Source organism: Anoplopoma fimbria, chromosome 8, assembly GCF_027596085.1.
Source record: "Anoplopoma fimbria isolate UVic2021 breed Golden Eagle Sablefish chromosome 8, Afim_UVic_2022, whole genome shotgun sequence".
In the NCBI taxonomy this organism is placed as follows: domain Eukaryota; kingdom Metazoa; phylum Chordata; class Actinopteri; order Perciformes; family Anoplopomatidae; genus Anoplopoma; species Anoplopoma fimbria.
The window spans coordinates 1,186,947-1,203,210 of record NC_072456.1 but is presented as its reverse complement, the minus strand read 5'-3'; the positions used below and the strand labels follow the sequence as shown (position 1 = coordinate 1,203,210).

The 16,264-nt window shown below is 38.6% G+C and overlaps 1 protein-coding gene across 2 annotated transcripts; it reads right to left on the bottom strand.

The window, feature by feature from the left end:
- Positions 1 to 4,718: 4,718 nt before the first annotated feature.
- Positions 4,719 to 15,540, bottom strand: LOC129094573 (kynurenine--oxoglutarate transaminase 3-like). Of its 2 annotated transcripts, none has more exons than XM_054602806.1 (14): positions 15,453 to 15,540; positions 12,876 to 12,966; positions 12,388 to 12,449; positions 11,753 to 11,897; positions 10,802 to 10,951; positions 10,595 to 10,681; positions 10,350 to 10,472; positions 10,116 to 10,236; positions 9,452 to 9,528; positions 9,275 to 9,364; positions 8,998 to 9,184; positions 8,131 to 8,204; positions 7,923 to 8,009; positions 4,719 to 7,789 (listed from the first exon to the last, which is right to left on the bottom strand). In XM_054602806.1, exons 2-14 carry the CDS (start codon positions 12,963 to 12,965, stop codon positions 7,733 to 7,735), a joined length of 1,350 nt encoding a protein of 449 aa, XP_054458781.1. In that variant the 5' UTR covers position 12,966; positions 15,453 to 15,540; the 3' UTR covers positions 4,719 to 7,732. The 2 variants fall into 2 exon arrangements, with proteins under 2 accessions (XP_054458781.1, XP_054458780.1); XM_054602805.1 differs by having other exon boundaries at positions 15,397 to 15,484.
- Between the last annotated feature and the right edge of the window lie 724 nt (positions 15,541 to 16,264).

Genomic DNA, 16,264 nt, shown 5'->3' with positions numbered 1-16,264 from the left:
ATAACAGCAAAATTTCATCAAGGCCCCCATGCTCTGATTAATCTGCGCTTGCAAATCAGTGCAGGGGAAAGAGAGGGAGAAAGAACCGGAGAAAGGGAGGGGGAGATTTGGGGGTGGGGGGGTAGGAAGGCAGGTGATTAACAACAGCAGGGATTGCCGCCGTGGACAACGTGCCCTGTTTTACTCAGCTCGAGGGGCACCATGCGAACGCTTCCACACAGCTGCTGGGGCACTGGCTAGCTGGATCCTCCCCTGAAAGGCTGAATGAGTGCAATCATTTGTATTGTCATTAACCCCTCATGCACCGTCTCCATGCCTCAGCACTTATAAACCCATCATTTCTCTCAACACCAAAAAACGGCTCAGACAGAAGGACACGTCGACACGGACCTGAAAGAGTTCCATGACGTGAAAAGAAGCAGCTGATCTACCGAGTACGATATCATTTTATGGAATCTTTCTAAATGTTTTCTCAGCTAATTGTTTGCTATCTGAACAAACTTGTCATCTTTTAATTATTCAGTGTGAAGGAACTGTATTAAATAAAAACATAATACAATGTGAAACCTATTTTATATTCAGAATTTCTAATTAAGGGTTTCTGTTTGTACTCATTTTCTATCTCTCTGATCATTTAGATAACAACTTTCATCATCATCTTTTGATGTTTACAAAATAAAAAAAACAGGCTATCATCTAGATTTATGCTGCATAGTCGGCTCCTGATAACATTTGCATTTACCAGTCAATTTACTTGATTAAATTCATATTACAAATCTGATTCAACTTGGGTTGCAAGAGACAGTTATTGCCTGGTAAATTAAATAGCAGCACGGTTAGATGACGCAACAGAGAAGGGGGGTTCCATTATGTTGTAAACAATTAAGGACAACAGATATGAAACATTACAAGGAATATATTTCATGTTGGGCGGCTAAGCCTGTTGTTTGCATCTTTTCCAAATGATGACATATTTATATTTATGTCTATGTTCGTCAGTGTCTCTTGTCCTCTGCAGACTTTAGCACAAGCACAACTGAAAACATTAGTTAAAACATATGATGTTTCTCCCTCCACAACCTCCCGAATATCACCCCTGTCTCTGTATTCCCCAAAGCGACCACTATCTTGTAAATTCAGTGCAATTAGTAGCCTTAACATACCCAGAGACACTCATTTGATTTTAACCTCCTCTGTCCAATTAACAAAATGTAGGTTGGAAAATAAATGGCAGACGCCTAAGCAAATTAATTATGTGTCCACCAAGCTGTTAGCCCGTGTGCAGAGAGCAAGGGGCTGGCAATGAGAGCCGGGCACACACTGCCATATGGCCTGCGTGGGAGCTGACATCGTTTGGGGGTGCACATTCTCACAGATATTTATGTCTCGGTCACAATGGATAACATGTTGACAAATGCTGCAGAATTAGTCTAATATAAATGTGTTGTGATTGTTTATCGTTTATGATGATTAGTACTTGATCTTAAGCCATCTGTGATCCCTTGAGCCAATTTTTACTTTCTACAGTGAAATTAAAATGTATTGTGACGTTAACATTGTGGGTTTTAATGGAAAGCAGTTGTGTCTAAATGCTGCTCTAAACAACAGTTTTTTGTTTCCTTGACCTAAAGAACTACTCCTGTTACAGCACGCCCCCAATTTTATAATTCAATTTTTGTTTACTAGTCACACCAGAGCGCTACTAGCCTTTGAAAACAGTGGATTCATGTGGGAGGTATAGAAGAGGTGGGTGAGGTATAGAGGGTGTAATGAAAGACGGGTTGCATTATGGGAAATGTAGGATCTAGTATTTCTGGAGTTTTGCGCATGCCAGAGACTGGAAGTCAGGATTTCTTATCCTCTGCTGCTTCTTTTTTAATCTTTTTGAGTCCCTCAATTGGAAGGAGTATATTCATTAAATGATTATGATCAAAAAGGTTTTGTTACAATACTATGACTATCCTCAGCACTGTCTACATCAGAGCTTCTTGGTTAAGTTTGGTTTGAGAGCAGGAAGGAGGACACAATGCTCAGCTATGTTCTTCTCCTACAGAATGTGATCTATGGCCACCTAGAGGTGACAAGAAATAATACAGACATCTGGTCTCATTTTAAGGGCAACAATAACCTCAATCCGCCTTCATAACAGGATCGTGACAGTAGATTATTGGCAAAATATTCGTAATTAACATAAATTATGATGTATTATGCATACAGACATTTAATCCACAGGGCTCTGGTTACCGCACACCACATATGTCTGAAAACAGCACCCCACATAATAATCCTATTCAAATCTTAAATTGCAGTTGTTGTGTTCCCAGCACCAGTTTTCACACTAAATGACAGCTATGTAGCATAACTAACACTATAAGAATATTCCTCCACATGAAAAATGTACTCAGCACGGCACAGTGTGTGAGTCAATGGTGGACACTGTTATGTAAAACAAACTGAGCAGAGGCGATATCAATAAATGCAGAAAAAAGCTAGACTATGTGTGACTAAGGGAGAAAAACAGAGACCATATTATAAAATGACACATAAGCAGATCAAGTGTCACTAAACACAGTTTAGAAATAGAAGCACTTTCACAAGCATTATGAAATAATTGGATGTACAATGGATGAAATGCTTTTTGCTTGGATAAAGGTGTGAGAATAAAATGAGCTTTAAACATAAGCTGCAAGATGAAAGTTAGGTGGAAGTATATTTGCTCTAGAATTGGCAGATATTCCCGTTAAATTTAGAACTCAAGAAGGCCCTTGTATGATGCATGATGGTACGGAGATAAAAGATGGCATCCCATGCCTGAAGCACAACGTCTTTGCATGCTCTGCAAGTTTGGCCGTATAAATACCTAACTAAAAAGCTCTCAGTCAACAGTGCTGGGCCTGAACTTAAGCTGGAGGAGGAAGCATTATGGGATATCTTTTTAATTGTAGCCTCAGAGCCATTGATGTTCTCCCCTCCAACCCCTACAGATTAACATCTACACATCATGACCATGTGAACCTCTGAATTTATGTCGGCTCATGATGTCATGGTAACTAGGCGCCAGGTTTATGAATAACCAGAGAAGCAATTACACCTGTCTGCTGGGACAAAAGATCAATTTCCTTTACATATACATTCCTGCAACAGAGTCCTTACTCTTTCCCTGAACTGTGTCCACAGCCTCATGATTATAGAAAGACAACAGCTGGTGCTTTAGCCATTCAGAAATGATGAAGTTGCTTCAAATAACTTGAGGTAATTTGCTTTGAGTTTAGTGAATTAAAAACATTGAACTGGTTAGACCTCCAATGTTTGCAACAGATGGCACGAGTCCTGTTGATCTAGAGACACTGAGTGCTTCTTGAATTTCTGAACAATGTTTAGTGACACTGCTACATTCCATGTGTTGTTTCAGATTTTCAGGGGAATTTTCTTATAACATTATGACAATGAATATACAGTATTTGATCAAGATGTGTGTGGCTTAGGCATGACATGTGTATGTGTTAACGCACCAGCCTTTTGCCTTTGATACACTATGTGCTTGTGTTTGGATTTGCACCTACTGTATAATTAGTATTTTAAGTTCAGTCGCACCATTTTCAAGGCGGCTCACATTGGTATGTACTAATTAATTAAGTACTAAAAATCTCTATTGAGTTTTTTGCACAATGCTTAACTTTTTGTATTCTCAGTGCATTTATGTCTCAGAGTATGTTTTTTTTCTTCGACTGTTAATTTGACCATGCTTTCACATTTTCCCTCTACTAAAGCAGAAGCCATGTTGGAGTAAGACGTGGTATTTATATAGATGTCAACATTTTGAAATAAATATCCATTAAATAAAGATTGGGTTTTCTTTCACAGTCTTAAATGGGAAGACAAATATTAAATCCCACATTTAATGTGCATAGTCAAGTCTTATTACAGTGTGGTGTACTTTGTCTCCCTCAAGTGGTCTAAAGGAGAAACATCAGCAATGGATCTGATGACAAAGAACTTTCAAATGTTACATACATGTATATCTCTTTTTTAAAGTAGATATAATGACAGGTCGTAGTAAGAAAAGCCCAGGTGTAATTAATTACTTTAATAATGGCTGCATTCCATTCGGAGGAGTCAGTTCCAGGCCCCTGGTAAGGTGCATGCTGGTCCTCTTCCAAGGGCATTAAATAGAGAGGAGCCATCATTAATGTAATTAATCACACCTTTGTATTTGTTTGGCTTTTACAAGTCAAAGTGCCTGCCGTGAAAAAAATAAATAAAATAAAAACATCACAGAGTTAACCAACTACTTATCTGGGTTTCAGCAAAGTCTCTGTCAATGGAGTTTGTATCTGTATTGAGGACTACGTGGGGTATTAATGTCTGGGAGAAATATAACTAAAGCATATAAATAAAGCACACTGCAAATTAATCTTCATAATTATAATTCCCATTAAATTATTAGCAGTTAAATAAGGAAAGTGGCAATTCGACCTAAATTGCTAAATTACTCAATAAAAACATTAATGATGGCTCTGTTCTATTCAAGTATCCCAGTAAACCATGACAGTGTGACAGTAAACAAGTATCTTTTGACTTTGAGTATATTCATGTACACAACATGTAAATCTCAGTGTTTAGAAGCAGTAGAGTCCACAGTGTGAGAGACTGCTACAGTGCTCAGTGTGTGCATGGCACAGTGTATATGCATTAATGTCACTTTCATTTCTCACAAGTCTTTATTCTCCCTAGTGACAAAGTAGAGACATGTGCATTGCAAAGCGTATGACACACATGGCAGGATTTATTAATTAAAGTGATTTAAGAAAACAAAACCATGGGGTGGAGAGGCTTGCACTGATTAACATGCTGATTTTCTCCATTTAGTCAGTAACATTAGAATACAACCCTATCCATTTTAAGATAATCGGCATCAGCCCATTTCCGCGCTCACAAGGACGATTAAAACAAAACGTCTGCAGACTAGGGATGTATACAGCTAATCCCTTTGTGAAATAATCCTTTTTTTTTTTTTTAAATAATATATTAAAGTGCAAGTTTTTAGTTATGAAAGAGAACCGATATAGTATTGATGAAGTACCAAACTGAATAGGAGTATCGATAAAAGTAGTAGTATCGATAAAATCCTTATGATATCCATCCCTACTGCAAACGCATCTACAAGCAGTGTAGCTGCTGTTAGCCAACACCAAGGAAGGCCACTGAGCTAACATTGTTTAAATATTTTTATTTACTCAAGTTTACACACTTCCGTTCAGAAACAAGAAGATGCTGCTATCTGCTGACAAATGTTAAGTGCACAAAAAGATGTTATTGCTACCTACAGATGAATACCCGTCATGTATAAAATTGTTTTTTTATCTTGTTTTTCTTTTAACAAAGTTTAGTTTTTTGATTAATTGTAGAAATCATTAAGTTGCTACATATTTTGCATGTAAAATAAGTGCACTGCAGACAGAGTGCAGAATAACTTAAGCAGACTAAGACATTGCAGACAATGAATAAATGTTAATTTAAGTTCCTATACTCTGTTGAATTAATTAAATTGTTATATTTTATAACAATTGAAACCCCAAAAAATAAAAAGCATGATATCTGCATTTTATATTGGCCAACCTGCCCCCAATATATGATCACCGACCATTGAGAAATCTCTATCAGTCCAGTTATTTGGACAAAAGAAATGTGGTAAACAATTAAACAATAAGATCAATTCATCTGAAATTGATTCTAAGTCCATTCACATTGAAGTATAAAGTACATTGTATGGAACAATTCTCAAGATATGCGAAGGAAACAAAGACACACAGACATATTCCTTCATTTACAGTTAGGTCATGTTGCTACAGCATCACCTATTGGCCAACTGGCACCACATTCATCATGGTCTCTCAGACATACCTAGTAAGTAATATTCATACTGTACACTGAAACTGTCACAGATTGTCTGCGGTCTATGAGAACTATCTGTAATATTAGCTGAATGTATTCATCTTTTCTGACTGATACGTCACATAATACTTAATCTGTAAATCCGACTAATAAAAGTAAAAAGGGCTCCGGCTACACACAAAGTTGTGTTTAATTTCTGATCCAACATCTGAACCAACCAGCTCTCGAAAGAGAACCAGATGTTTTCCATCATGCCACCTTTCCAGCTGGGACATGTCAAAATGATGTAATGAATAACGTCCATTCATATAGTTCTGCTCAACTGCTCCCTGAGCAGAGATCTACCACCTGGTGCCTCCAAGACCAGTTCCTGGAAAGCTTTGTGCTTAAGCTTGTATCCTTCACATGAAACTCTGTTCAACTGAAGGATGACCTTCAGAGCAGTGGCACATTCAAATCAGAATAGCAGAAGAATACTTATTTTACAGAGCTCTAGATACCACATCAAATGCTGAAATCTAAACAGTTTAAACTACTCATTCATTTCGAATCAGCCAAAATAGGTAACACTGCTACTCCTTTGACCCCGAGATCAAGGTGTAATATATATCTGACATCAATAAGGAAAATTAGTTTCTCATTGTTCAACACTGTAATGTGTTTTCATACCACCGATAAGCTGTATGTCAACAGTATTGAGATCACATAAGAAAATATGCCCATACATTGTAAAGGAAAACATATAAAGTTGGCAACTCAAACCATGTTAACAGGGTCAATTGGAAGTTTGACGTTATTATAAGCAAAATGCAGACATTTCATCTTCATAAGTAGACTCCACAACTAAAGCAAACACCAGTATCGACATAAAATATGTCAACGGGTGCTTAGAAAAGATTTTACTCAAAAGTACTATGCTTGAAGTCGAGATATACCTGTTGTTTCTGCTGAGACTGTGAAGGTCCAAAGTTGACCGCGTTCTCACGGTTGGTTTAACTTTCTGAATAAGTAAAAATGAATAAGCTATTGACTACTTTTGAGACGGCATTTAACCCGACGCAACGAGCAACCAAAAACAGAAACAAGTTCAACATTGCTAGTGTCTAACGCTCCTGACGAACTGCATGGCCTGTGTTAGTGTAAGCTAACGTCAGTGAGCCTAACTGGGACCGCGAGCTGCCGTTTGTAGTCTCGTGCTCACTTACGTCGCTCAACCTTGCCCAACATGCAAATACGAAGATTTTTATTTTTTAAAAGGATTCACAAAGTTACTTTGATTAAATTTCGGTTTTTAATATGTGTATTAAATTATTAAAAAAGGTAAATTACAAAAAAAATGTAATGTTCATCTATCAAAAACATTGCCCTGATAAGAAAAATCCTTTCTAAGAGACATTTTATCGTCACTTACAATGTAAATATAATTCTATATTTAGCCACATTGTCCAGCTGTACCATATTGCTAAACTGAGCTAAAAAATAAGCCATAAATCTGTGGAAACTGCACGACAAAGTCTATGATATAAGCTTACATAAGTCACTAGAACTACTGTGATAACGTTGTTTCTACTTAAAACTTACTTAAAAAAGGTTCAGTTGAAGCAGTCCTTTACTTACCTACGTGTGTCTGATGTTAACCCTCTATGCAAATATTCAAGGATTCTACGATCATTTAAAGGTCACAGTATGGACAGGCTTTTTGCTATTAACGGTTTCACCATTGGCATTCTACAAACTTCTAGTGTGCAATGTTACAGTAGAGTCCCATTCCTTCAGTTTGCTCAGAGATGTTCCTCCTCCCTGAAATCCCGCTGAAGACCTCAGACACCGTATCACATTAAATCTTCCTCCAGTTTTTCAAGATGGTCTCTGCTGCATCGAGAGTACTATCTTGCTGTTAAGAGAAAGATAAAATGGTTATGAAAATATTGTGTTTTCCAGAGAACCCTGTCCTACATTAATCTTAACATAATAATCATTTTGGAAGCGCTGTGTTTTTGGTTTGTGACAGGCTGTTTGGTATTTACCTTAATGAAGCATAGGCGAATGTATTTCTCAAACTGCTTCTTGGACTCCTCTCCAACAAACGCTGTGACTGGAATGGCTGCCAGTTTCTATAGAAATTATTATGATTAGGAACAATAAAAAAAAACAAACAATGGCTGCAAAGTGAGAGCAACTTGAGAGTTAAGAGGTATTGTGGGTAGCTAAATCGAATGAACTCAATGAATTTACCTTTTCTTTAATCATCCACTTTACAAACTTGTAGTCGTAGGCCTCGTCATCGACCATATGTGACAGGTCCTGATCTACAATCAACACAGAGCAGAGATGAATACCCTGCAGCGTATGGTCAGGGTCCAACAGATCCACTATGAAGTCCATAATGTTACAGGATTTAATGAAGTTTCAAATTGTATAAAAATTTCCATTAGCTCTCTTTTCATTAACATAACGCAATGTGAAAAACATTTTTGGTGTTAATTTATATGAATAGTCAGCGTTTATCCAAGCACAGAAGATATGCCCAGTAGTAATTTTCTAATTTTCTTTGCTTTTTAAATATTATATAATTAATTAAATTAATTTCTTTATTTTACATTTGTTAGGTCCAATAGTAGTTTGCCCTGTAACAACTTGAGTTTTAAGTTTTAATAATGCCAATCATTGAGTTATGCTCTTAAATAATTTAAAACTATTTTTACTTTACTTTTATTGTCAGCTATTTGTTACTGTACATATTGAAAATACACATGCTTTAACTCCAAGATTGATGCAAACAAACTTTGGGATTCAAGGCAAAAACCTTTGTACATAACTGCAAAGGGACTGCTTTTGCATAAAGTATCTACTATGCTTTACATATCTGGTAATTCTCCAATCACAATGACAGCTTTGAAGGATTATTTCTTCACTCTGTGAGCTCAAGCTTCCATTGCCCTTAGGTTCTTGTGTCTACTGTTCAGATCATTTCGGTCAGGCACTTAAAACATTTTAACGTAACTAAATTGCCATGAAAATGAGCAACAAAGTCATGTTTGTTGTTAAGCAACAGTGGTGCAAAAACGGCAGTGATGTTGGTTTAAATGTTTAGAAACTCACTGAGAGACGTGACGTCCACCAGCATGAAGTAACCTCCCTCCGGGATGACAGGAGTCATGCCAACCTCTTGCAGGATGGCAGCCATGCGGTCCCTCTTGCCCTCCAGTTCTTCTGCCAGTGAGGAGAAGTAGCACTCTGGCTGACCCATCAGCTCAAGGTTATGCAGCAAGCCTTGTGCCACAGCCTCCTGAGAAGAGAAACAGGTAGCTGAATGTTTAAGACTAATACAATAACTAAATCATTCTTTGGATTTCAAGGAAGAGCTTAGCAAACTTGCCTGTAAAGGTGTCGGGCAGGTGTACATAGTATTCTGCATGACCGTCTGAAGATGCTTTATCAAGTGCTCAGGTCCTATAGACCAACCAAGCTAGGAGACAAGAATTTCAACTACATGATGTGCAAGAACTGATTGATATATATTAAAAATTGTGTTCTGAATCAACAGATTTCTTACCTTCCATCCGGTTACACTAAATGTTTTCCCTGCACTGCCGATAGTGATTGTTCTATCCCACATTCCTGGCAGAGTGGCTTAAGAGAAAGAAAACGACATCAAAACTTCAGGAAATTGAAATCGAATAACAGAATGTTTGTTACTAGGTAGGTTGTGGCAATGTAAGGCCGCAATCAAACCAGTATTTATTACAGTGAAATTTCAGAATGAAATCATTTCTGTGCAATGGAAACACAGATAACTGGCTTCCAGAAGAAAGGTTCATGCATGAGTTGAGTCCATAAACACTATTTGCAGTCAATCATGAGAAAGCATTCGATTAACTAGTCCCGTTAGCAACTGAGCTTACTGGTTTGCAGTTAACCACCTCTTTGGCGGGATATTGTTAGCAGCAAAGGCTAGCATGCTAACTGCTACTTAGCATGTGACCAGTTAGCTTGCCAGCCACAGTAACCCGCCAACTAGCCCTGTAAGTAGTCGCAGTAAAACCTAGCCAAGCTTCCAGCAACGCCTATTTCCCCAAAGCAAAGCTTTCAGCGTGTTTCAGAGGTTTCAATTTCTGTAGCTGTGTGTTTAGAAGGGAGGAGCTTCTGTAAAATATAAGATGGATGAGGGTCATCGGCTCTTATATACTTTTTTGTCAAACGGATGTGGTTGAGCGTACCTATTTTGACATGTTGGTGTCCCCTGTAGATGAGCCACTCATAAACCTCATCACTGAAGCACAGAGTGTCATGTTTAATACAGAGGTCAGCGATCATCTGCAGCTCATCTCTGGTGAAAATCTGCAGGAAGAGGACAGGAACTACTGAACGCACTTGTTTTTTCCCGTCATGTCAAGACAGCAGGCTTATACAACTCTCAGACATAACGAGTGATGACCGTGATGTTTACTTACCTTCCCGATAGGATTGTTGGGGGTGTTGATGATGATGGCCTTTGTCTTGGAGTTGAATTTACTGGAAAGCTCATCCGGGTCAAGAAACCAGTCGGCACTCGTGACTGTCTTCTTTCCAGACTTCTGAAATATTGTAAAAGACATTTCCCGTCATGGTTTCTATAACCTATTAACATACTCAAGACGAGCAGTAGGTTTAGTAAATACTGTCCATGTGGAATCTGTATGATAAACATCAAACTTACAAGGCGTAACGGTATCAACACAGGCTTGGCCCCTGCCATCCGCACCATCGGTACATAGCAGTCGAAGAAAGGTTCTATTATAATGACCTGGAGAGGAAAAACATTACACAATAAATACACTGGAAATACTGGGAGCATGTTTGTTAATGTATATATCAATGAATAGAAACACCTTTATGACCAAGAGAGAGAGAGAAATGTCCGTACCTCATCCCCCTCTTCCACCAGTCCTTGCATGGTGCTGAATAAGGAACCATAGCCTCCCACTGTGACCAGGATTTCATTGAGGGGGTCAATCTGGCGCCCGTAGACCTTCCCATAAACCTGAGAAAGGGCCTTCACCAAAGATGGATGACCCTTGCAAAATCAACAGAAGACAAAAGTCATAAAGACGAGACAGAGTAAATAGGGTATTGCTGACGATAACAAATATGTCAGTGGATAAGGCATCATAATGTAACTTTTCATTTGATGTGGTTGCTCCTATCTCAAAACAAACAAACCCAAGCTTTTATACATGATGTACAGTTTTAGCTGGTAGTTAATTAAAATACATGTCAGGTATTGCTGAATACAATACAAGATGACAATAGCCAAAGGTTCCAATCGTCTTGCACTGCAAAATCAGACCAAATAATACACTTCTATTTTCAAATTTGATTCTGAAATTTGATTAAATAACACTTAATTATGACCTTTAACACATCATTTTCATTACTACATTCAATCTAAGTTACAGCTCATCACGTGTCGTAACCAAATAAAATTCAAATCCCTCGGTTTAAAGTTTCCTTTTCCATATTAGGATTAGGATTATCAATATGTGGATTATCTGGAGTGTCTGGGTCATGATTTCTGGAAAGAGACATTTTTGTTAGGTTTTTCATGGTTTTTGTTGGCGCTTTGAGTGCCACAAGATGAATGTTATAAAGTCCTACTGTATTAGAGAGCAGGCTGACATCTCTGCGGCTGATATCTCCATAACTCAACTCAAACTAAAACAATCAAGATTCATAATAGCACTAGAAATAAGAGGAGAAATATGGATTTTTGACTTTGGGGTGAACTGTCCCTTTAAATAACTAGATTTCAAACACTATTTGCTGTTAGTAGTAGTGGACCATGAGAGAGTGGTTACAGTAAGTTAATCAGTCTTACAAAGCCCCTGGTATACTGGTTCATCCTGTCCACTGATGCAGCCTTTGCTAGGGCCTCCTTGACGTAGGAAGGTGGAGGGATGTCTGGAAAGCCTTGGCCCAGGTTAACAACGGATGGGTCAGCTGCCAATGAAGTAAATGCCACCCTGAAATGACAATAAATCAGGCAATTACTTGACAGGACGAGAGATTTAAAAAAATATATTTACATTTCTAGTAAAAACAGCCACAAAATATCTTTTAAAATGCAGCTTCTCACCCAAACCTATTGTCATGCTTTGATATTGACATTGACTGACGGCTATTTCTTCTGTTACAAGCAAAGCCAACAATATGTGTGTTTTCCTTGCATGTTGTTAATACATTAGTACGCTAAATTGAAATAGACATAGTGTCGACTTTAGAATGGTAACACAAATACATCAATCATTCAGTAAAAACTGCTCACATTTCCTCTGAATTTGTTTAAATGACATGTATCAAAATAAAATATAATAGCACAAAGAATATAGGGCTGCAGTACTTCACATCCTATCATGTCACAACAGTACGGTGTAAAATGGAAACCTGATCAGAGCTCTGTGAACAGAAGTCCTCTCCTGCTGTGCCATTCAAAAAGCTGAATGTTTTACTCACCAGACATTCTTGTCCAGTCCCTCAATTCTTTTGGAGTTTGTGTGCCGTGATGTCATTATGTGCTGCAACACAAAATCCAGATGCATTACACCTAAATTAACATATTATTAAGTGTCTATTTAAAGTCTGCAATCCCAACTACTTACTTGCCTGTCCAACAAGCTGTGTGTTAGAGGTAAAATAATCATCAACCACTCACTCTGGTTCCGCACACTTACATTCCAGGACTTTGCTCAGTGGTTTTGTAACAGTTGAGACTGCATAATCTGAATGCATTATCCAGCCATTTTTCGACAACACTATGCCTTCAGTGCAATGGTGTTAATTAGCTGAGCTTTTAAAGCAAAAGGAGTTGAACTCCTACGCATCCCTCTTCTTCCCCCACGCACCTTAAACTTTTATTATAACAGTGTCTAATTACTGCCAATTAGTTAATCACAAACCACATATTACGTAGCTAAATTCAAGGATTTTTAAAGTGGGCTTACCTGTGAAGTGCAAAACCTTCTCCTGCAGCTGACGTTAGCTGAATGACATGCAAACTTGGAGCAATTCAGAACTTGTCGTGCTATGTTCATGCTGCATAAAAAGATAGATGAAAAATACAATGAAAATTATTTTTTCTTATCTTGCCCTCTTAGAACTTCTGCGTACATGTTTGATTCTGTCACACAGGTCGTTTGCTCTGATGTCTGTTGCCACGTGTGCATCTATTTTCAGTAGCGGTAAGGTTCACGCTACTGACATTCCCCACTGCACCACCCTCTTTAGACACCAATCACTACTAACTTCACAATAGATCCAAGTGTGGTGGCTCGATCCGACCAATACGATATATATGCCTTCTCTGTTGAACATACATTTGAAGAAGAAAACTACTTTTAAAATAACAAAAGACATTAGGCATTGGGCTAAGAAATGTTAGGTGATGCATTAGGTCAGTTGGGACAACTAAACATGACATTCATTCATTCATAGTTAATCCAGCACATTGCACTGCACCTTTACTGCTTCTTTTGCACTTCTGGTTAGATGCTAAAACTGCATTTCGTTGTACTAGTACTTGTACTCTGTGCAATGACAATAAAATTAAGTTAAAGTGTAAATGTAATTCTGACTACAAAAAGAGGCCATAGGAAAATGTAAGAAATAAATTGATCAAACACACAAACAGTAACACTGATTATTTAAAAAAAATACTTTTATTTGTATTTGGTTATCTGCTGTTTAAAAAAAAATATATATATAATAGGGGATGATATTACAATTAATAAAATGAACGCTACACAAAGACACACTATGTAAGGGTAATGCAGAGGGCTCTTTACATTCGTTACAAATGAATCAGGTTATAAGAGGGGGGTTACATTGGCTGTGTCATGTACTGTTGGTTGGACAAACATGGTATCTGAAGGAGTCACCTTGGGCTCCAGGATAAAACAGATTTTTTTTTTTTAAATCCTACTAAACTACAACAGCAGATGGGGCCATTGTCACATACATCTAGCAGTCATCTGAAACAGCTCCAGCCCTTGGCATCTTACTTACACAGTAGCTAGAGTTTACATTAGATGAAACCAGCAACAACCACCTGAAGCTCAACATCAGCAAGACCAAGGAGCTTGTGGTGGACTACCAGAGGAACAGAAGCCCCCCTGTCCCTGTTTTCATTCAGGGAGGGGAAGTGGAGAGGGTTGAGTCCTACAAGCACCTTGGGGTGCAGATTAACAATAAACTGGACTGGACACACAACACTGACGCCCTCTACAGGAAAGGACAGAGCAGGCTGTTCTTCCTGAGGAGGCTGAGGTCCTTCAATGTGTGCAATAAACTGCTCAAGGCATTCTACCAGTCTGTGGTAACCAGTGCCCTCTTCTTCTACCAGTCTGTGGTAACCAGCGCCCTCTTCTTCTACCAGTCTGTGGTAGCCAGCGCCCTCTTCTTCTACCAGTCTGTGGTAGCCAGCCCTCTTCTTCGCTGTAGCGTGCTGGGGTGGTGGCATCAGGACTGGAGATGCCAACAAACTTAATAAGCTGGTGAGGAAAGCCAGCTCTGTGGTGGGTCTGGAGCTGGACAGTCTGGAGTCAGTGGGTGAGAGGAGGATGAAGGCCAAACTCAGAGCCATCCTGGACAATCCCTCTCACCCTCTCCATGAGGAGCTGTGGCAGCTGGGCAGCTCTTTCAGCCATCGGCTGATTCTACCAAAGAGCAGGACGGAGCTTCAGACGCTCATTTGTGCCCACTGCCATCAGACTGTACAACAACAGCAGAGACCACAGTCTGTCATCATGCTGACCAGCCCCCCCATGTGGACATACTGTACATTTTTTATTTTTTATTTTATTGTATAGTATGTGTATTTATTGTCTGTGTAGTTGTATAGTATGTGTATTTATGTGTCTGTGTAGTTGTATAGTATGTGTATTTATTGTCTGTGTAGTTGTATAGTATGTGTATTTATTGTCTGTGTAGTTGTATAGTATGTGTATTTATTGTCTGTGTAGTTGTATAGTATGTGTATTTATTGTCTGTGTAGTTGTATAGTATGTGTATTTATTGTCTGTGTAGTTGTATAGTATGTGTATTTATTGTCTGTGTAGTTGTATAGTATGTGTATTTATTGTCTGTGTAGTTGTATAGTATGTGTATTTATTGTCTGTGTAGTTGTATAGTTGTATTGTATTGTGTCTGTGTAGTTGAGCTGCTGCAACTTGTATTTCCCCCATGGGGATCAATAAAGGAATATAAACCTCAGCAAAAACACGGTGGAGGGAGTGTTTCACCCCGTTGCTCCACTGTAACGTTACCACAGGAAACATGCATGTTGTTAGTATGATTAGTAAACCCTGTGCTATCGTTAGCTACAGCAGAATAACGTTGTTAGCTGGTTAGCACTGGCTAGCTAACACCTGCTAGCTAACAGTGGCAACATTGAGTTATGGCTGCAGAACCAGCTTTCACTTGCTCTCACAAGGAGGTGGCATCGGTGCTTCTTTAAGATACACGTACCATGTAGCGTTACTGGTAGAAGTTAAGACGCCACCAGCTCAGGGACTACAACTTACGTGTCGTTACCGCAGCCTGCGTCCTTACACTGCGTCGACTGCCCGGTGAGGTAGCGTCATGACGTCATGACGCTCAGGAGGAGGAGACGGAGGAAGCGGTGCTGCCTTTAAGGTTATCGGAAATTAGAATTATTTACATGTTGGCCACGCAGCTAGCAAATTCGGCTTCAATTAAAAACGAAATATAGCATAAATCCTTCTTTTCAGATTATGTTTTGGCATTAGCTTGTACTGTTGTGTCTATTTCCACTTGAATTTTGCTTAATGTGTTCATGATGATAAGTTTAATTAATAATACAGACCTAGGCCTCCTGACATACTTTTTATTATCTTCATGTTATTCTGATTATGGCCTAATTCAAGTGCACAAGGTCCACTTGAATTAGGCAAACAGACTGTGTATCAGATGACCACGTTCACGTAACGATTCTTTATAATAGACTTTCTACGTGGTAACCGTGAAGGCATCATTGTCCCAAACTAGATCCCCAGTATCTCAGCTGAATGGACCTTCTGGGAAGTGATGGAGGTCTACAACACATTTTGACATAGTGAATCTTATTTTCTCTAGATATAACAATATATTTCCTGATTCCTTCAGCAGCATATCAAATGAGGGGGACTTCTCAGATTTCCAGATGTGTAGCATCAGTTTTCTGGGCAGCAGTGTGGATAGAGACATAGCCTGACACCTAATTTAAAGCTTTGGCAAAAAAAAAAAAGAAATGACCCCAAAAGGTTTTCCACCCAAAGCATTTTACGCATTGGTGAGACAGAATTCCATAATCTTTTTTAATATTTCCCACAGAGGG